General features: G+C 33.9%; 3 protein-coding genes across 3 annotated transcripts; 2 read left to right on the top strand and 1 right to left on the bottom strand.

Annotated features, from left to right (window-relative positions):
* The first annotated feature begins 3,845 nt into the window (after positions 1-3,845).
* LOC140805313 (peptide deformylase 1A, chloroplastic-like) lies at positions 3,846-7,188 on the top strand. Its single transcript, XM_073161580.1, has 4 exons — positions 3,846-4,322; positions 5,729-5,818; positions 5,896-5,963; positions 6,782-7,188. Exons 1-4 carry the CDS (start codon positions 4,062-4,064, stop codon positions 7,041-7,043), a joined length of 681 nt encoding a protein of 226 aa, XP_073017681.1. The 5' UTR covers positions 3,846-4,061; the 3' UTR covers positions 7,044-7,188.
* A 734-nt stretch (positions 7,189-7,922) lies between these two features.
* Positions 7,923-11,143, bottom strand: LOC140805314 (PTI1-like tyrosine-protein kinase At3g15890). The gene is made up of 4 exons (XM_073161581.1): positions 10,707-11,143; positions 10,198-10,345; positions 9,266-9,528; positions 7,923-8,778 (listed from the first exon to the last, which is right to left on the bottom strand). Exons 1-4 carry the CDS (start codon positions 10,748-10,750, stop codon positions 8,220-8,222), a joined length of 1,014 nt encoding a protein of 337 aa, XP_073017682.1. The 5' UTR covers positions 10,751-11,143; the 3' UTR covers positions 7,923-8,219.
* A 7,873-nt stretch (positions 11,144-19,016) lies between these two features.
* On the top strand, positions 19,017-20,724 carry LOC140804721 (SNF1-related protein kinase regulatory subunit gamma-like PV42a). Its single transcript, XM_073160816.1, has 3 exons — positions 19,017-19,458; positions 19,708-20,059; positions 20,154-20,724. Exons 1-3 carry the CDS (start codon positions 19,031-19,033, stop codon positions 20,490-20,492), a joined length of 1,119 nt encoding a protein of 372 aa, XP_073016917.1. The 5' UTR covers positions 19,017-19,030; the 3' UTR covers positions 20,493-20,724.
* The last annotated feature ends 1,407 nt before the right edge of the window (positions 20,725-22,131 follow it).

Consider the following 22,131-nt stretch of genomic DNA (forward strand, 5'->3'; position numbering starts at 1 on the left):
AAGCAGGGTAGACCAAGTAATTTGGGTAGACATTTTTACTTTGGTAGACCAAAGCAGGGTAGACCAAGTAATTTGGGTAGACCCAAATGTCTACCCAAATTGCTTGGTGTTTGGGTCGACCCAACCTTTGGGTCTATCCAAAAGTAAAGCAACAAGGGTCGAATCCAAAAACAACAATGTCTACTTTGTGTCGAGCCACCTAAATATGTGATTAATACGTTAAAACATGTAATATTATATAATATACTTGTTAAATTGTGATTCATATTTTAAAATATGTAACATAGTTGTGAAATTGTGATTCATATATTAAAACAAAATGTAGCATAGTTGGTTGTGAAATTGTGATTCATACATGTAACATAGTTGTGAAACTGTGATTCATATGTTAAAACATGTAACATAGTTATGAAATTGTGATTCATATATTAAAACATATAACATAATTGTGAAATTTGTAAAATTATAATTCATATGTTAAAACATATAACATAATTGTGATTCATATGTTAAAACATATAACATAATTGTGAAATTATGATTCATATGTTAAAACATATAACATAATTGTGAAATTGTGTCTCAAATGTCAAAACACATATAACATAGTTGTGAAATTATGATTCATATGTTAAAACATATAACATAATTGTGAAATTGTGACTCATATATCAAAACACATGTAACATAGTTGTGAAATTATGATTCATGTGTTAAAACATATAACATAATTGTGAACTTTGTGAATTATGATTCATATGTTAAACCATATAACATAATTGTGAAATTGTGGCTCATATGTCAAAACACATGTAATATAGTTGTGAAATTGTGACTCATATGTCATAACATGTAACATAATCATGTAACATTATAGAACATAATTATGTGATTCATATGTTAAAAACATGCAACATTGGTCAAAATTGTGTAATTATATGTCAAAATTAAGTAATTATCGGTTATATTTATCAAATCTATGGATTTAAATGTTAGAAAAAAGGTCGACCCAAAAGCAAACTTGGTCGACCCAAAGATCAACATGGATCCACAAGGTCGACCCAAAAGCAACATGGTCGACCTAAAAATCACAATGGCCGACCCAAAAACTGACCAGCAACAAAATTACATCATAAATACTTAAATTGAAATTAAAAATATCAATGTCCAATAATTAAAATATCAATTATTATCAAACATATTATAAGCTAAAATATATCTGAATTCAGATACACACTACAAGAAAATCTTCATTCAACAACACATCAACGACAACGGTTTTTTATAAAAAGCGTTGTGTTTTGTCTTTTAACAACGGATTCAAGAAAAACCGTTGTCGTAGGCTCAAAAAACCCGCTCATAGACAACAGTTTCTTAAAAACCGTTGTCTATTAGCGTGTTTTTTGGTCTACGACAACGGTTTTTAATAACCGTTGTCTATTAGCGTGTTTTTTTTGGGCTACGACAACGGTTTTTAATAACCGTTGTCTATTAGCTTGTTCTTTTTGGGCTACGACAACGGTTTTAAAAACCGTTGTCTATTAGCGTGTCCTTTTAGGCCTACGACAACGGTTTTTAAAAACCGTTGTCTATTAGCGGTTTTTTTTCGAGCTACGACAACGGTTTTTAAAAACCGTTGTCTATTAGCGTGACCTTTTTGGCCTACGACAACGGTTTTTAAAAACCGTTGTCTATTAGCTTGTTTTTTTGTTGGCCTATGACAATGGTTTTAAAAATCGTTGTCTATTATTGTGTTTTTTTGGGCAACGACAACGGTTTTTAAAAACCGTTGTCTATTAGCGATTTTTTTCGAGCTACGACAACGGTTTTTAAAAACCGTTGTAGTGTATTATAATACTACAAATTATTTTAAAAAAATTCTCGTAGAACGTTTACGACAACGGTTTCATGAACCGTTGTCTATTAGCGTGTATTTTTGGACAATCGACAACGGTTTTAGAAAGCACAACGTTAATTAGCGACGGGTTTAGGAGAAAACACAACGTTAATTAGCGACGGTTAAAAAAACCGTCGCTAATATTAGCGACGGTTTTATATTCGCCGTCGCTAAATTCCTATTCGCGACGGTTCTGTTTGCGACCGTAGCTTTTACAACCGTCGCTATATTAGTCAAAACCCGTCGCAAATTTCAAAAATTCGATCCCGCCTGATTCTCCCTCCATTTTTAGCGACGGTTTGATATATACCGTCGCTACATTCAGATTCGCGACGGGTTAAACTAGAACCGTTGCTACTATTTGCGACCGTATCATGTACAACCGTCGCTATATTCAATATAGCAACGGTAAGCAAAATCCCGTCGCTAAACTTAGCGACAGTTGAGCCAACACCCGTCGCAAATTTCAAAAATTCTGCTCATTCTCCCTCCATTTTCTTCCACCACTCTCTATAAATACATACAGATTCACTCAATTTTCTTCCACTTCACTTCACCAAACTTAAAATTTTTCTCATTTACACGATTTTACAATTTCATAACACTTACAATTTTTATCACTTCACAACACTTAAAATTTTTATCTCTTACATGATTTTTTTACCATTTCAAAACAATTAAAATTTTATCTTTTACACGATTTAATCACTTCACGACACTTAAAGTTTTTATCTCTTACAAGATTGTACCAATTCACAAAACAGATTTATAAAATTCTTAAATTTTTTTTTATTTTACCTAAAATATTAGCGACGGACTGTAAACCGTCGCAAAATAGCGACGGTATTTCCACATGAATATTGTCGCTACATTTAGCGACGGGTTGCGGAGAAATTCAGTCGCAACTGTAATTGGCGACGGTTTTGCTTAACCGTCGCAACACATATTAGCGACGGTTTCACAAACCGTCGCAAAATGCAGCTACGATTGCGACGGTTTTCGACGGCATAAAAATGCAGCTACGACAACGGTTTTCATTTGCGACGGTTTTCAATGACGTCGCAAATTTTAATAGCATTTTTACACTACCGATGTAGTTGGTATAAAAGACAACGGTTTTAAACCCTTGCAAATTCGTTGTCGTTGGTAGAAAATACAACGGTTTAACACCGTTGCAAAACCGTTGTCGTTGATAGAAAAAACAATGGTTTAAAACCGTTGTCGTTTTGCGTTTTTGTTGTAGTGACAAAAACAAACACTAGGTCGACCTAAGCTCGGTCGAGTTTACCCAACATTTTATTTGGATAGACTAAGCAAAAACTTTGGTCAACCCAAGTAAAGTCGACCAATCTTTGGTCTACCCAAAATTGGATAGACCAAAACTTGCTCGACCCAAGCAAAATTTTGGGTCGACCAAACTTTGGTCTACCCAACACAATGGTAGTTTCAATGGTCTACCCAATGTGTTAGGTAGACCAAACTTGTGTAAGTTTGGTCTACCTAACACATTGGGTAGACCAAGCAAGGGTAGACCAAGTTTAGTTGGTTCGTTTTAGTCGACCTAACATTTTGTTTGTGTCGACCAAACTTTGTTGGGTCGACCAATACCAAAGTTTGGTCGACGCAAGCAAAATATTGGGTAGACCAAAATTCATATGGTACCGTAGACCAAAATTTTCAGTTATTTATATGTATCTGAAGCAATTCTGACATCAATATTACTAGTGTTGGTTTCAAAAATAACACAAAAATTTACAAGCGCTTGGGTCGACCCAAATTTTGGTCGACCAAACGCTTGGTCGACCTTTTATTCTTCCAGCGAGTCGAAGAAACAGAAACAATAAATCGAAATAAACGTTAATATTATCATATTTTTGTCAATCATTTCTCCGATTGAGTTTGCTTAGATTGAAGAAGAGTTGCGTCGAGAGGAAAATGAGATCTGTGCGTCGGGGAATTAGGTTTAGGGGAAATGAATCAAGTGAAGAGAAGATTTAATCAATTTTAAACGTATTAATACTTAAAAATATAAAGATATTTATGTAAATTGACATATCAATCTTTTTTTTAATAAATCTGAAATGACATCCTTTTCCCTAAATTTCTCATTTTGATTTCGACTCGAAATTTGGTGGGAACCACCCCTCTTACCAGACCCGAGTTCATGGTGCCGAGGAGAAGTCACAGCTCCCGCTCGGGCACGGCTGTCCAAACCAGTTGGTTTCTGGGTTTAGGTGATAAAAAGAATGTCCTGCCGGATATCGTGAAAGCTGGAGACCCGGTTCTCCACGAACCTGCACAGGAGGTCCGAACCGAAGAAATCAAGTCGGAGTGGATTCAGAAGATTGTGGATGATATGGTGATGGTCATGAGAAAAGCGCTTGGAGTTGGGCTTGCTGCTCCTCAGATTGGCATCCCGTTGAGGGTTTGTATTTTTCGTTGAGATTATCTTCAAATGGAATTGTTAGTACTCATACTGGCTGTTGATTTCTCTTGTAATGAATCTTCGAAAGCCTGAATAAGTGTGGAAGACCCATGAATTCCACATTCTACTTTCTGGGTTTCTTGCTACCAATATAAGAATCAAAGGAAAGCTAAATCTTTTTCAAGTTAACTTTTGCGTTTTGTTAGTAATGTTAGTTAATAAGAAAAATCCCACCAATTGCTACTGGATAACTTCGAGATAGTTAAGGTAAGGTGTTCATCCTTTATTTGACCTCTATAAAAAATTTAAAAGTTCGGAGATTCAAATATTCAATTTTTTTGGCTTGGCACATAGTTTCCTCTGTTTCAAAAGCAACGTTGCCTGTGTGCGTGTTATAGACTTTACTGAATTAGAAATTTTCCAAGAATGAAACCTTCATTAATTAAAGACGTCCCTTTCATTTTCTTATGCATTTCAAGTCACAATCGTATGCAACAATGAATACTTAATCATATTACATCTCCGAAATGTGAAAGCCAACTAATTGAATTTAACTAGCCTCAATAGCATGCCACACCCTATATTTCTAGAAATCCTAGAAGTAGGATCACGATTCAATGCAAGACCCTGATTGTGACTTGATAAGCATGCATTTGATCCAGGTTATCAACAATGCATTACTGAAACATCTATGTTTAATAAAGCACCAGTTTCTGCCTGGATCACCACTGTATCTGAAATGGAAACATAGTCACCGGCAGTGGGTTGGTAATCAAATTAAAACACAACATGATCGAATAAGACCACAGTTACATCTGGTCATGAGGATTAATGCACATGGTTTTTTGAAATTTCCTACTTGGAATCATCTAGAGAATCTCAAGGAAGGATCGTCCAGTGAATTCATTTTCTAATTTGCACCTATCTCTATATGTGCCGATATCTTTACAATGATGCCTATAAATTGCGACAAGCCTATGAATATCTAATCTCCAGTGAGGTTTAATTGATTTCTCATTCTTGATTGCTCATCGACCTTGAATCTTTTATAGATCACAGGCTCTAATAATGTGTTTCATGGTGATACCATCTTATATGTAAACACAATTCATCTAGGCACTGTCAGATGAAAAATACCAAAATTATTTCTCACGAATAAAAAATTATTACCATTAGATTTAAACAAAACATAGTCAACTGCTCTCTTCTGATCACTAATCTGACTATATTTTGATGATATAGTTATCTGTATATTGAGGCCAACCAGCGTCGAAATAGTTTCCAATGAAGTTGGCTGTCCTGTAGAAATTTATTTTTACCTGTTGGTAATTTTTTTAACATGTGGGTCTTGGTTGATGAATTGAGAATGTTTATGGTGTGGTTTTCTTATTCCTTATTGTTAACAGATAATTGTTTTGGAAGACACAAAGGAATACATTGGGTATGCTCCTGATGAAGAGACAAAAAAGCAAGACCGGAGTCCTTTTGATCTTTTGGTATATGCCGATGTGAAGTTGGTTCTTTTGTAGAACTTGAAACTTAAATGGATGGAAATAATGTCCATTTCGTGCAGGTTGTGATAAACCCAAAACTTGAAAAGAAGAGTAACAAAACAGCCTTATTTTTTGAAGGGTGTTTGAGGTAAAGCAAAATGCAATTTGTTTTCCTTTTAATTTTCGTTTGTTATCATTTTTGTCTCTCCTGCTGTCTTTCAATTGATAATATTTGAAAACAGGTTGTCTTAATGATTGTTAAATCAAGTTAATTCCATGTTTCATTTTATGCTTGTAAGAATCATCATAAAAGCAATGAAAAATTGCTGGAAACCTAACAATTTCTGAAAATTGCAAACGAGAAAAAGTAAATTATTTTAAATTGTTCATTTGGGAGATTGGTAATTATTGTGTATATGTTAACACTTCTTGTTTGGCAATGATGAGCCCGCTTTTTGTATTGAATTTTAAAATGCCTTTCAACTACATGCATACGTGTTCATTGACCAATAGTCATATAGCCCTAAGATGACAGTATGGTGTTGAAGATGTAGGACTGTCAATAGATAACTAAGAAAACAACTACCAGAAAAATGTTGTGCTTGAAAATTGTTAACTTAATTAAACATTGAGAAGTTGTAGAATAAGCATGGGAAACATCGAAGAATCTGGAAGAAACATCTCCTATGTGGTTGGTTTTATGTAAGAGGTTCAATATCGACCATTCTGGGAATGGAATGGGTAGATAAAAATTGTTTTTTGGTTGCCTGTTGTATGCAAGATGAATAATTTACTCAGAATATTGTATGTTTTATAGTACTCTTTCACAGAGTACATGTTTTATTTTTTACATACTAGTCCCTTAAGTCGTGGGATAGTAGGAATGGAGCGCGAGCTGCGAGCATTAATGCATTGATTTTTTAGATTTTTAGTTGTCCATAACTTCGATGTGATGTTCATTTGCAGCGTCGATGGTTTCGGAGCAGTTGTGAATAGACATTTAGAGGTTGAAGTTACAGGCTATGATCGAGATGGGCAACAAATCAAAGTCAGTGCTTCAGGTTGGCAGGCTCGCATTTTTCAGCACGAATTTGATCATCTAGACGGGACATTATATGTTGACCGGATGGAGCCGAGAACGTTCAGGACGGTCGAGAATTTGGATTTACCACTTGCAGACGGGTGCCCCGAACTGGGCGTACGAAGCACAACGAAGTTATTCTCGTAGAATCTCTAACGATATTTTGAGATTATTTCTTGCTGCATTGTGCATGGAAGCCACATTCTATCGAAGTAATGCAGATTACTACTCATGTTGTGCAATTCAAATGTTACACATCTCTCTACGGGGAGAGGCAAGTCAGCATAGAATATGTTTTTTGACTTTGTTTTTCTTTATAATCGGTAGAATTAAATTCACTTGCCCAAAAATATTTAATAATACATTGGATATATCGAGGCAAGAAAATAAACAGTCAAAAGTCTAAAATCTGAAGAGAAGTTAACAACGAAAACCATTACCTTTAATTTTGTGCAACAAGAAATCTATAGACCAATCGGGATTATCAAAAAGCTATGACTAGCAAAAACACCAAGTCAATCATTACTATTCTTCGATACAAGTTTGACTTCATTCCCACATAAATCACTGTTTAAAACCATATTTAGATAAAAATAAACTAAATTAGAGATTTGATTCCACAAGGAAATTAAAGTAGTAAATGAAAACTGTGATCCAACCGAGGACTCGAGCTATGGAGAACAACTGCTAAAAATCGGACCGTACACGATATGAGTGATAGAGCTGTAATACCAGCAGATTGTGAGCTCTGGTGGCCATGGACAAGAAATGGACAATCTCTTGTGCTCCCCAAAATTTTTTTCACCTGTATGGATCTTACATGGACAGTAGTTGGACTATCTCCATTATAGAAGTAAAAAAATATAAGAGTATTACACCCTTGATCGTGAAATATTCTTCAATATCAGTCGGTTCGGACCTTCAATGAGAATTATCATATCATGGTGAAAATGTTCTAATGGGTTATAAAAATGATATGATAATTCTTCTCAGTATCACTAATCATATCAGATACAAAATTCGGTATCTCATAATTCATGTATATTATAACACAGGAGGCATATAAAGATAGTACTGTTTTTAATCTTACTTCCTTTGCTCAATCAATCTGCAATACATCCCTAAAACTTCGGCACTATTGACTCAACCAACAAGGTTCCCTGATAATCAATAAACCACATCCAACTTCCATTGACAAAAAATAAGCAAACGAAGTGCAAATAAAAAATAACTAAATAAACACCATTCCTAAATCCCACAATAGTCCACTCTGTATAAACCTCAGACCTTCAAACGTTTCCTGTCTCTTGTTTGGCACCCTTTTCAGACAACAAATTCCGAGCTCTCTTCCGTATCAGACATGCTTTGGAACATTTCATCATTTTCAAGAGCTGCCACCTTCTCTTTTTCTCCTTTCAACAGTTCCACCACTTCAAGCATTGTCGGCCTCTTCTCAATTCGATTATGAGCACAAAAGAGTCCAACAAACAAAACTCGTCTCCATTCCTCTTCCACATATTTTCCACCTAGATCTTGGTCGACAAGTTCATTAAATTTTCTTTCGCGGGCCAGAGGCAATACCCAATCTACGATCGTAAGAGAATCTGTTGAACTGAGCTTCACCAATGGCTTCTTGCCAGTAGCGAGCTCGAGTAGAAGAACACCGAAACTATAAACATCACAGGCTGCTGATGCCTTCCCTGTCGATACATATTCAGGGGCAAGGTATCCGAGAGCACCCTTAGCATTTATGGCACCATCTGGCATTAATTTAGCAAATCCAAATTCGGAAACTCTAGCTTTAAAATCGTCGTCTAGCAATACATTACTAGCTTTAATGTTGCCGTGGATAATATGTGGAGTGGCATAATGGTGTAGATGGCTGGAAATGAATGGTTTGTTAGCAATTAAGAAATTTTTGTTTGAAGGGGAAAAACTAGACACATATTGAATAAATAAGTAACATAAAATATGAGCTATATCGTGATTGAAAGACACAAAAGAATGAACAATAGTTGCCAGGGGCAGATCCAGTGACGGGTCAAATATATAAAACATAAATTCTGTATGTCTGATTATTATAGAATTGTAGGTTTTGCCCCATGAAATCGAGTGAGTCACTTTGCCACATCTTGTGCCATCTCCTAAATTCCTGAATCTGCTCCTTCGGACTATTATGTGAATGATTAAAGTTAACGCGTAAAGCAGAAACAACAGCGTGCGCGATAAGATAACCAATCTCAAACAACTTGGATAAATTCCTGATGCTTATTGAATCCAGTAAATTTTCAAGAACTAGACATGTAGGACAAATAAGCAACTTAAATTAGTATTATCCATGCTTTCACCAAGTGAATTGAATGACTTACGCAATGCCATCGGCCACACCAACAGCAATGTCCATCCGTCTTTTCCAGTCAAGAAGAAATTCGGCAGAATGTTGGCCGTGAAGATGAGAGGCCAAGCTCAGATTGGTCATGTAATCGCACACAATGATACATTCTTGCCCTTCTGAACAATAACCACGTAAACTCAGCAAATTCTTGTGCCTTACTCGGCCAAATATCTCGATTTCAACATAAAATTCACTCTCGGCTTTGTCATTCCAAGACTTCAATCTTTTCACAGCTATCTGTAGAAAGCACAAGTGAAGAAAAATGTGCCATGTACTCAAAAAACAATAGGAAATTATGCAACCATGGTCCAGAAGGAGATGTCATTGTCCATTGACAAAAAGCCACTTAAATTGTGAAGGAGAAATAATTTCACATGATTCGGCAAGAGACAAAGCCCCAAAAAATCAGTTTACTGGAGATTTGATATCGCCATTTCGAAATAAGAAAGCTCCAGATAAACAAAGTTATTACATTGTTTACCAGCAGGCTTCCATAACTCGGACACGGTTAAGTTGAGTAATTTTCGTAATCCTACACGCCTGAGAACTGGAGCACCTTAGAGCTTCAAAAAACTTGCAAAAGATAAACACACTCAAAGTTTGTTTCATCATACCAAATGAGAAGCAATGATTCTAACAGCTACAACTAGGACCAAAAAAAGGCAACCAGAATCACGTGGGTTTACTTTTACTTGGACAATTGACGTTGCACAGTTGCTCTTTTATTGGTTAAAAACTCTCAGTGAAATCAAACAATTAGCAATCACACGTAATAAAATTTATTACACACAAAATATTGTTTAACAGATTAAAACATTTCCATTGAAGTCCTCACGGAATATTGCTGAATTATTGCTAGAAAAGTAGGAAGTTCATAAATCTAACGAGTAGAAGTGCCTATCTTACTTGAGAAGCATCCCATAGCTGACCCCAATAAACACTGCCAAATCCACCTTCTCCAAGCTTGTTATCGTAGTTAAAATTATTTGTAGCCAACTGTAACTCTTTCAAAGAAAAAATCCTCCACGATGACTCCTTTATTCCTTGGTTTTTCCTGCTCATATCACCACTTTAAATAACCAAAGTTTGGAAAAACAACAACTTCATTGTTTATTCAAGAAAGGAACAAAAAAACACAAATTTTAAAGGTCCAATTATTTATTTATTTACTTAATTAAATGTACCCAAAAAACAAAAGAAAAACAGAACAAAACAAAAAAAAAACAGAAGGAAACAAGAACTTTATCATCTCTTGCCATAATTATGATGCCAACACAAAGACAAATACAAGCATATCCAAGCTCTTAAATTGTGGGGTCTTCCTTGAATCAAACTCACTCAAAACCACCGCGAATGAAAATAAAAAATCAGAATAAAAAAGACTGCGGAGAATTTTAAATAGGTAAAGCGCATACCTGTTTGAACCCTTGACACAACAGAACATCGAGCGCAAAGCCATGATCTTCCTACCAGCTCCAGTAACAAAATCCTCCCTCCCAAAATCCTTGACCAAAGATTGGTTTAAATTAAAGCTGACACAAACAGAGTCAAACCCATCTCACGAAAAACCTTTCTTTCGCTATTTGGTGTAAAGCTACCAACTTTAAGGATTCAGACGATATTTCTTCCCAAGAAAATCGAAATTTTTTTATGGTTTTCGAAACGAATACTTGATCAAGTCCCGCTTTTTAACGCTTTCTTGTAATAGAGTGACGATATTGAATGGGAATATCAAAGCGCATGGGGACAGATTGAAAACAAGAAAGCTTTATTAATGAGACGCGAAACGTAAAAGGTTGAATAACTGAATCGCCACTCGCAAGCACCGTTCTTCATTTTTCAAAATTTACTATAAAATCTTCCATTTTTTATATATATAATCCTAAGAGTTAAAGTTTGCCTTCAGTTTGAATTCATAGCTAAATCAAATCATGAGAAATACTGATCGAGAACTCAAAGTAAAATTAAATTTGTCACCATCATCATCATGCAAAGTAAAGAGTTACGTAATGCAAAAGTCATTTCCTTTATAAATTTCAAACCAATAAATTTTTGATGTGTATTGAAAACATTAAAAGCTGGAAATGACATTTCAAATATAATATAAAATAATTCCTAAGATGAATGGCTGACACATTCCAGAAAATCCCACGCAGTTTTTTTTTTTAGACTGATCAAAAAAACATATTTATACAAAATTGACAGTATAAGATAATCTCATAAAATTTTTAATGTTAATTAATTAATATCAGACGTGTCAATTCTTTTTCAATACATCAAAATTTTTTAATTATGACAAAATTTGTGTGAGACGATTTTACGAGTCGTATTTTATGAGACAGTTCTCTTATTTGAGTCATTCATGAAAAAATATTACTTTTTATGCTAAGAGTATTACTTTTTATTGTGAATATCGATAGGTTTGACCCGTCTCACAGATAAAGATTCGTGAAACCATCTAACAAGATAATTTTTTTTTCTATTGAGATGAAAAATGAAATATCCAACATCTGACATCAAATTTTTCAATTTTGAACAAGACTCATGCTCGAGAATCAATTATACAAATTATTGTTCCAATTCAATTTTTTTTAAAAAGAAGACAAAAGGTGTTTTTAAAGCACGGAATTGACAATTGTATTATCTCTACCCGTGTAATATAATAGAAATCAGTACAAATCAAGTTACAAAAAATGCTTAATATACTTTAAAAATTAATAATATTACAATAATAAGTTGTGAAATACAAATAATATGAAATTTTAATTAGCATTTTTCATATAAGAAGTTGGATATTTGAGCTTGTTATTTTGATTTGTGAAAGACATGGAAAATTCTTTTGTAATTTGCATTTATTTTTTAAAAAATTACAAATTCTAATAATCCAAATTTAACAACGGCCTTATTTTTATTTTCTTAAAAATCACGAGGCGTGCAAGACCAAAAAAGAATTTGAAAACGACGATTTAATTAAAGTATAATATAAAAATATATTTGTGACTTTTTTCAAAAAAAATATAATAATTAATGAAACCCTTATACTTTTAAGAAAATGATTTATTGAGAAATTAGACTTTATATAATTAAAATGATGTGACTATCGTGTTTATCTTTATTTCATTAATTTCTCTGAGGTGGAGAGGTCCATTTAGTGCCCAAAAGAGGCAATTCTTAATAAGTGAGATGATTTTGGGTATAATATACGTTTTTTCTTTAATAATAATAATTAACTATTTGTGTAGCATATACATAATAGGTAAAAACTTGTGTGAGACGGTCTCACAGATCGTATTCGTGAGACGGATTTCTTATTTGGGTCATCCATGAAAAAGTACTATTTTTTATGCTAAGAGTATTACTTTTTATTGTGAATATGGGTAGGGTTGACTCGTCTCACAGATTAAGATCCGTGAGACCGTCTCACATGAGACTCACTCTACATAATATTATATTGATGTCGATTTCTAATCACATGAGATGATTTTTTGCAACAAAAAACAAGGCTATGAAAAGGGGATTTTAGGCAGCTTCTTGCTGCTCATTTCGTGATATATGGAAAAAAAAGGGACATCCGAGAGTTCATTTTCAGAAAACCTAAGAGCCCTTAGCACCGCGGCTCCTCTATTCCACCTCCGAAAAATCGTCCACCTCCACAATTTCTCCTTCTTAACACCAGACACCACACAATTCACTATTATTTGGCAAAAATTTGTGCGAGACGATCTCACATGTCGTATTTTGTGAGACGAATATCTTATTTGCGTCATCCATGAAAAAATATTATTTTTTATGCTAAGAGTGTTACTTTTTATTGTGAATATCGGTATGATTGACCCGTCTCACATATAAAGACTCACAAGAAAACTACTTTAATTATTATTATAATTATTATAAGTTGGAAGATCATTATTTCCTTGAGAAGAGTTGAAAGGTCGATTCGGTTTCCTTTTGTCGCACAAATCTAACGATGAAATCCAAATAATTTAAACTAGTAAATTTAGTCATTTTGTGGGTCCTTTTTTTTTTTATAAAAAAAATAAATAAATTAAAACTAATATTGAACCAAAAATAATTCGTTATTAATATAATAAATTAATTAACAGTTTCGAATTTAAACAATCGAATAATAATAATAATAATATAAATAAAGATTGCACTTGGTGCTCAGATTGGCCTCGATCTCACACCTTATCCGTACATAGTCTCCTCAACTCGAATCATACTGGAGGTTCTTCACTATAAGTTGTATTGGATTTTCTTCTAATCGATAGATGGTGCCTTAATAATACGATCGTCATGACAAATGGCTTATTTGCAGTGACGTTTTTGAAATTTATCTCGTTTTTTGTACTAAATAAATGAGAAAAATGTCGAATATATAAAATATATAAGATGTCAATATAAAAACAATGATCGAAATTGTATGTTAGATTACAGGATGAATTATTTTTGGTCAAATAAATCCTAGGATCAGTTTTCATTTAAACTTTACTCTATTGTTCATCACAAGTTAGTTTAAGCTTCATATTTTATTTAAAAAATATCATTGAGCCCTTTTCTTTGTATGTGGTGTTGTTATATCTATCGAATTTGTCCAAAAACAAATATGTCTATGTAAGGTTTTCAACCGATATATCATTAATATGAGATGGTTCTATTTTACAAATTAAACCTTTTACCCAATTGACAGGAATGTCGCTGGGTTGTATACAACAAGTTTTACAGACTGCTCCTTACAGCCAATCATGTAGTCGAAACAAATGATTCTTGATGTATATCTTTTTCACAACACTTATCACAAACTTGTATCATTTTCTATCTCAGAGTGTATAATAAAAAAATTTAATTTTGAAAATAATACATGAGATGGACATCAAGCATTGATTATTTTATTAAAGCATACAACTTATTATTACATAGTAACATCTTATAGAGGTTGAATGATATATTCATCTTCATTTTGTCCTGATATATATAGAAGTTTGGGTGGATTTAAAATCCGGACTTCAAACTTGTGAATTGCATTCTCAGTTGTGGTTAACAACATCTTTTAATTGGTGTACCACTATTTAGTGGTATGCCATGAAGTGGTGGTTGAGTGGCCCATCTTCCATTAATGTAGCGGTTGGAGCACATGCTTTATATACCTTTTTGGATGAATCTTTTGTTTTTGTATGGTCTTCGGGGAACTTGTGTGACCTTCACTACTTAGGCTTGTCTCTGCATAATGTTTTCGGTCAGATCTGGGCCGAAATCATTTTCCGAGTCTTGGCTCTTTCTGGTTTGGGCATTCTGAGCAGATTTCTTCTGTTCATCTTCCCAAATGAGCCATATTGTAGAATTTCCGACATGTTCTTTACTAACCGACATCTTGATATGTCATAGATGATTTCTTTTCTTTTCAAATATTTCTTCTATAAAGCTTATAGTTTTTCCTGTCGTGGTATTTAATATAAAATATTAATTTACAGAATTTTGATAAATCTTAAATAGAAACTTGACTTTATTCATCATTGTGAGACATACTCATAATCCTCATGCTCATCTAGTGAAGATGTCGTCTTCAGTGAGTGATGAAACAAGATGTGTTTCTTTATCCGGAGGATCCTTAATGAACTTCTAACTGTTCATGTCTGACTTTCTCAACTTGATGAACTGAAAGGCTTCACGCGAGTCTTTCTCAGTTGGTTCTGGTTCTGCACTAAAAAATAGAAGCTCCAGAATATCTCCTATTGACAAATAATTACTATTTGTCCATGTTTTATTAACAATTTTTTGGATTTATTTTGATAGTGCTGATATTTCTGGGAAGCTGAGTGGTGTAGTATATGTCACGCCTCGAGACGGGGGATGGTTGACACCGAAGTTGTTCTCAAATTTACATCCGAAAACAACAAGCCTCAGAAGTACAAAATTCAAAAAGCAGTCTTTTTATTTATAAATAATGAATATCTCAATGTCTGATACAAACTCAAATAATATATGTTTTACAGAGGAAATGTAAAACCAGACATCACATTGCTTCTACAAATGCAGCAGAAAAACATAATCTAGAACTGAAAATTTACAGTCTTCTTCACCAGCCATAAAAGTGGTTCTGCTCTTCTTCTTCTAACATCTCTTCCTCGTTCTTATCTGATATGGGTTTGGTGGGTGAGTGATATGGTTGTCACTCAGTAAGCAGGGACGGGAATAACTCCCAGTTTTCGAAATCATTTTCAATAGAAACAGTAATGCGAATAATATACGGAAATTATTATTTTCATAATAGAAATCAGTATTCAGTAATCAGTAATCAGAAATTTAACAAGTAAGCACGGAGCACGTTCGTGAATTTCATGGCTAAACTGATATCAGTCCCCTATATATTCTCTCCTCTAAGGGGTGATGCCAATAATCAGTAATCAGTAATGTTCAGAATATTTATCCCTACCATAGTTCACTAAGTTTCAGTGTTTCAAAAATCATAGATCAGAAATCAAGAATACTTATATTTTGCTTTAAAACAGAAATCATCAATCTGGTTTTAAGATATTTATACATAAGTCTACTTACTGTGATTTGCTAGAAATTTCGTTTGCTGAAGTCTGGAATCTGCCTGTCTCGCTACTGTTTTTTACAGTTCGAAAATACACTCTCTTAGCTCAATTTTCAAGTGATAACTCAACACTTGTGTAACAACAATTTCATAGACTTGAGGGTGTTATTTATAGGTCAAATACTTACTGTTAGTCTCCCTATTAATGACCATAATCTGCCATTAACAGCTTTTATTCCATGTTAATGCTTCAGTTACAAGTCTAAGCTGAATCAGTAACTGTCTGCTGGAATCTCGCTCTTCTGCCGCTGGATTTTTTTATCTATTGTCTGCTGATGGATTCTAATCTACTGGAAAAATACCAGCTTCTGCTGGAAATTTTGCATTGCTGCTGAATTTTGATAGCCGCTACAAAATACTAACTGCTGCTGGAAATTCAGGTTCTCACAGTATAAACTGAAGCAAAAGCCCCAAATTCATACCTTACTTTTATCTCATTTGGTTATGCATTTGGTTTCATCCATATCCTATGATAATTTCTTGTTATATAACTCGAATTGAGGCTGGATTGATAATATTATTGTCTTCAATTTCTCGAAGTTCTGTTGATATATGTGAAATGGACAAAGTATAAGCTCGTTAGTACCAACTTTAGATTTTCCTTTGTCGGTTTGATGTATAAGGCTGATCTTTTCAATCCACGAGATGAAGGGTTGACTTGAAGGCTCAAGATAAAGATCTGGAGCTTCAATTTTTGCTCTAGTGTGAGCTTTGTCATAACAGCTACCCACCAATGATCACTGATATATTAATATAATACCAGATCGTCTTCATCTTAAGAAATAGACATTTTCGGGAGATTTTAACAAATTTCTTTTAATTGGATTAATCTTTTTTTGTGGTCTTCTTTCTATATGAATTTTGCATCCTTATTTAGTGATGGACTAAACATTCTCCTTTGATTTGCTAAATTTTTAAAATATTTAACAAATCCATACAAACTTTAAAAAAAATTATCGTCTTTGAGGTTTTCTGGAAAATTTTGTACTTTTTTCATAATGTGTTATTGTTGAATTATTCTCGATTCATCGATTTATATTCAAATATATTCAATTTTCCTTGTTGCGATGACTAACTTGTTTTCTGATAAGGCAAGTCTTTTTTTACACATCTGAGAGAAAATCTCTAAATATTTAATATATTCATCTATATTTTTAGATGTTATTAAAACATTATCAATATAAACAAACATAAATTTAAAATAATCTTTAAACACATTATTCATATTTCTTTGAAACATTTGAGGTGAATTATCCAATATCATTGGTAATACTTCCCTAATATGGAGAAAGCTGTGAATTCTTGTTTTATTCCTGATGGGTAATGACTCAATTAAATTATTCAATTTTATTATTGAGGCCCAAATTATTAATTATAAAAGCCCAAGCCCACAATTAATTATAAAAATCTAAGCCCACTATAAACTCCAAAAAAATCTATTAATAGGAGAGGATTCCCATTATTCAAAGGAGGATGATTTTATGCTTAAATTTTTTAGCTTTCAATTAACATCTTTGATTTATTTTCTGACTTGAGCGTCGGAGTATCTACGCCGGGCAAACTCCGGCGCTTCTGACGTTTGTTTGTGACGCAGGTAATAACCCACAAAGATTTCTTTCCACCAGCTACCTAGACCCGTTTACGAACCCGCAGAGTAACTCGGGTAATCATATTTTTTGGCTACATCAATTCATTTATCCGAATTTGATAGAATCCAAACTTACAATCGGATTTATAGAATATTTTGGCGTTGTGTATACAACTGATTAAATGTTCTTTACTGGACATAAAATACCCATCAAAATCCATAATTTTATTAATTTCTTGATAATTAATTGTTAATCTTGGTTTGCTCTGTTTTATTTTACAATGCTTTCTTACCAGGAAACCTAGACTGCTATAACTTATTTTTCTTCTTTGATTGAACCGGGGTTTAAAAGCTCTTTGATAATAATATGTGTATCCTTTTGATATACTATATTCACTAGGATAGATTTATATCTAACAAAATCATATTCATTGCTTTGATTTTAAGGCTGATTTCGAGTTGGTTTCTGACCCACCATGTCAAGAGATCTTCGTATCATTCCCTTGACATCTTTTAGAGTTATTTTTTTATTTGAACTCTACATCCTTCTAGAACTCTCAAAGATCTCCGTTGAGTTTAGAAAAATCCGTGACTCTTTCTATGAACTTTTTACTTTGAATCATAAGTTTACTTTACGATTCTGATATGTTCTTATTTGATCTTGATGTCTAACTTTGGTTAGCTTTTTTGTAAATATTCCAAAGTATTGGAATAACCCATGTAAATATTTAATCTCGAGCATATGTTGGAATCCATAATTTTTGAGAAAATCTCCATTTCAGACATTTAATTACACAATAATAATAACATTATATATTTGAAATAATTAAGCTCAGTAATAAAATTAAAGATATTTTTTTAGAGTGAGTCTTATGTGAGACCGTCTCACGGGTCATAATCCGTGAGACGGGTCAATCCTACTCATATTCACAATAAAAAGTAATACTTTTAGCATAAAAAGTAATACTTTTTCATGGATGACCCAAATAAGATATCCGTCTCACAAATACGACCCGTGAGACCGTCTCACACAAATTTTGTCATTTTTTTTATCATTTTATCAAAATTGAGAAGTTCAAACTAAAATTTAATATCAAGAATAAATCCAAAAATGGAATATTTTTCTCTTAGTTACCTATGATTTTTCTTATTTTTCATTTTTCGTTTTTCATAAATTTAATCAATCTCATAAAAACCTCATCTTCTACAATTTGTGGGTGGGAAAAAACCCAATTGAGCGTTAACATGTGTATGGCCGACAATTGGAACAGATGGTTTATAGGCGGTAGCCGATAATTTTTATCGTAACAGATATAAAGGTATATCTGTTTACGTGGAAGATTTTATAGTAAATTAATACACACGTGCCACTGTAAAAGAAAATGTCAATAAAATTTGTTATTACAAAGCCAAATGCGAATCACAGCCACGTGCCACGTAGTAAAACCCATGCAAGCTTGGAAACCGACACCTGTATAACTTCAATTCCTTATTCCCTTCAAATCCATGGCATATTTCATTCGTTCTCCTCAAAAAAAAAAAACTCCCCCATCATGCAAGCGACTAGAATCGATGAAAAATCCCCTGAATTCAACACTCAGCTGCAGAGGCTGAGGGAGAAGAAAGCGAGAGATGTAACGACGGAGAAAAGAAGGCTGGTGGAGGTTCCCTACACTGCTTCTTTGGCGGACACCATGAACGCCCTGATGGCCAACAGGGTCTCCGCAGTGCCCGTGGCGGCGCCTCCGGGACACTGGATCGGTGCCGGTGGTTCCATGATTATGGAGTCCGATAAGCAGACTGGGGCCGCCAGGAAACACTACATAGGGATGGTGACTTTGCTGGATGTTCTGTCTCATATTGCTGTGAATAATGTCGACCGGGCCGGAGAATTCGAGCGGAAGATGCAGGTACCCGTGTCATCCATTATAGGGCATTGCCTCGAGAGTCTCAGTCTTTGGACTCTAAACTCTAATACTAGGTTTGCTCTCTCTCTCTGCATTTCTCTGCTGAAATTGAGTGATTCACGATGTGATTCAAAAATCTATTTGTTTATTGCTAAGACATTGCTCTATTAAGATTGAAGTGAAAACATAAAAGCATCTGAGAAAGGTTCCATTAGTTTATCACTAAGTATTTCTTGTCCACTATGTTTTTTTTAATTTTTTCTTACATTTTTTTGGATGAGAGCATTGATGGATGTTATTTTCATTGATGTGTACAAAATCAGCATATTGGACTGTATGGAAGTTCTAAGCAAAGGAATTCACCGAGTTTTGGTACCAGTGGACAGCAACACGGAGAACGTAGCCGGAGTGGAGCTGGTTGAATTGGCATTCGGCTATAGAATGCTAACTCAAATGGATCTGCTCAAGTTCTTGAAGGCACATGAGTCTGAGCTTAAAGGTATCATGGGCCGACGTGTGAGAGAACTTGGATTCGTGGGCGACATTGTTTTCGGGGTTACCGATCAAACCAAAGTTATTGATGCTATTAAGTGCATGAATATGGCGTCTCTTAACGCTGTACCCGTCATTGAAGCTACGATGGATATCGAGGAGGATCGCAGCCAGCTTATCAATGTAATCTACTTTCGCATTATTTGATAAAGAACTCATCTCTTTTTCTCGTCTGTCTAATTTAAGCTGCTATATATGTTTGGCACTATTAATCCAGGGAAAAGATAGGAAACTCGTGGGAACATTCTCGTCGACTGATCTCCGAGTATGCCCAATATCTCAACTCGAATCCAGCCTGCACTTGAACATCGTGGACTTCATTCAGCAACTCGCAGAGAGCCCACTGCACAAAGCCTGTAGCATGAAAAACTCTACTAAAGAACTCATTACCTGCAACCCCGAGTCACCCCTACAGGATGTGTTGGACAAGGTCATCAACAACCATGTTCACCGGGTTTGGGTCGTGGATGAGCAGCAGGGAACGCTGGCGGGGCTTATTTCCCTGACAGATATCATCCACACAATCCGAACTTGGATGCTTTCGGAGCCGGCTTGATCAAGTTGATGCGTTGGCTGGTTTGGTGTAGTAAAATGGCTTGGTTTTTAGTAGTTTTTACCTCAACTCTATAATCTAGTATGTATATCGCGTATCTTTGAGCCTGATAGAAATATTCGGACCGTGTGTTGTTAATGGCTGCTGCCTGGTTTTGAAGCTTTTTGGTTCTTACGCCCAAGAGTAATTCCTTCTTTTTGCTTAGAAACGATCCTTATATACCGATAACATTTAAATGTGAGATTAATTTATACATGCATACTGTTGTGGACAGCAAATCTTGCTGTGTCTTGTTTTGTGTTAGAGCTCAACTACAAAAGAGTCTGCCTTTTGAATAGAATTCCAAATTTGATTAATCGAAAATAACTGGTACTAGCTAATTTTTAGATTTTAACACGAGAATTACGATAGAAAACATCAGAAGATTTGATACTAACAATTTTTGAGATTGAGTATAACTTAATTTAAACACATTTAAATCAAACTGTGTGTTACGATTATTTTTTTAAATTAAATCAATATGTTATAAAGGATATAAAAAATTAAACAAATGTGCAATAGTTTAAATATATTTTTTTTTTTTTGACTCTAATATTTTTATTATAATTGAGTAATAAGATTATTTTTTTACAAAATGAACATCTCTTTTTATTGTTTAAAGTTTAAAAAAACTAATCAAATTGTTTAATAAATTTTTTATCAATTGATAATATAGTCCATTAATTCAATTTTTTCTTTTGACATTTTTGATCCAAAAAAGTTTTGTTGAGTTTTAATTTTGAGAAACTTTGTTTTACTTAAACAAATATAACTATGATATATAGTCGAGACGGTTTTTAAAATAGGCAAAAACTTATGTGAGACGGTCTCACGGATCGTATCTGTGAGACGGATCTCTTATTTGGGTCACCCATATAAAAGTATTACTTTTTATGCTAATAGTATTACTTTTTATTGTGAATATGGGTAGGGTTGACCCGTCTCACGGATTAAGATCCGTGAGACGGTCTCACATAAGACTCACTCTTTAAAATAATGTGAGTATTTGAAAAGTATCTATCTATTTGCTTCAAGTATTTTACTATATCAATTGTCCATTTTGTTTCTTTTGGTAACGAAAACTTCAAGAACGTCAACATCGAAAATAAATCGTCATCGTTAATATGAGATGAGTTTTTATATCGGTCCAATTATATTATTGGATAATAAATTTAGAGAATAAAAAAAATTATATTGGGCACAAAAAAAACAAATTTATATAGGGAAAAAATTATGAAAAGACCTAAAAATAACAAATTTTATAAATAAATTTAAGAGACCCAAGAATAATAAAATAAATTTATTACTAAGCAGACGAAAAATAAAATTTTGTGATACGAAGAAAAAAAAACCCAAGAATGATAAATTTACAATATATCGATTTATACTATTATATAATAAGTATTTTTTTTCCCAAAATTATATCCACAAATATAAATAGGCTCGAGTTGATGACTTATCTGCCTCCAAATAGCAACGGCTCTGAAAACCAGAGTTTCGACGCTCAACATGAGGAACGTGAAGACTTTGTTGAAATTCTTGCTGCGGGTAGCCACCAAAGCACGTGGTTAGGTTTTCTTAATTAACAATCTCTTTACGCTGC

This window comes from Primulina eburnea, chromosome 11 (assembly GCF_022965805.1).
Source record: "Primulina eburnea isolate SZY01 chromosome 11, ASM2296580v1, whole genome shotgun sequence".
Classification (NCBI taxonomy): domain Eukaryota; kingdom Viridiplantae; phylum Streptophyta; class Magnoliopsida; order Lamiales; family Gesneriaceae; genus Primulina; species Primulina eburnea.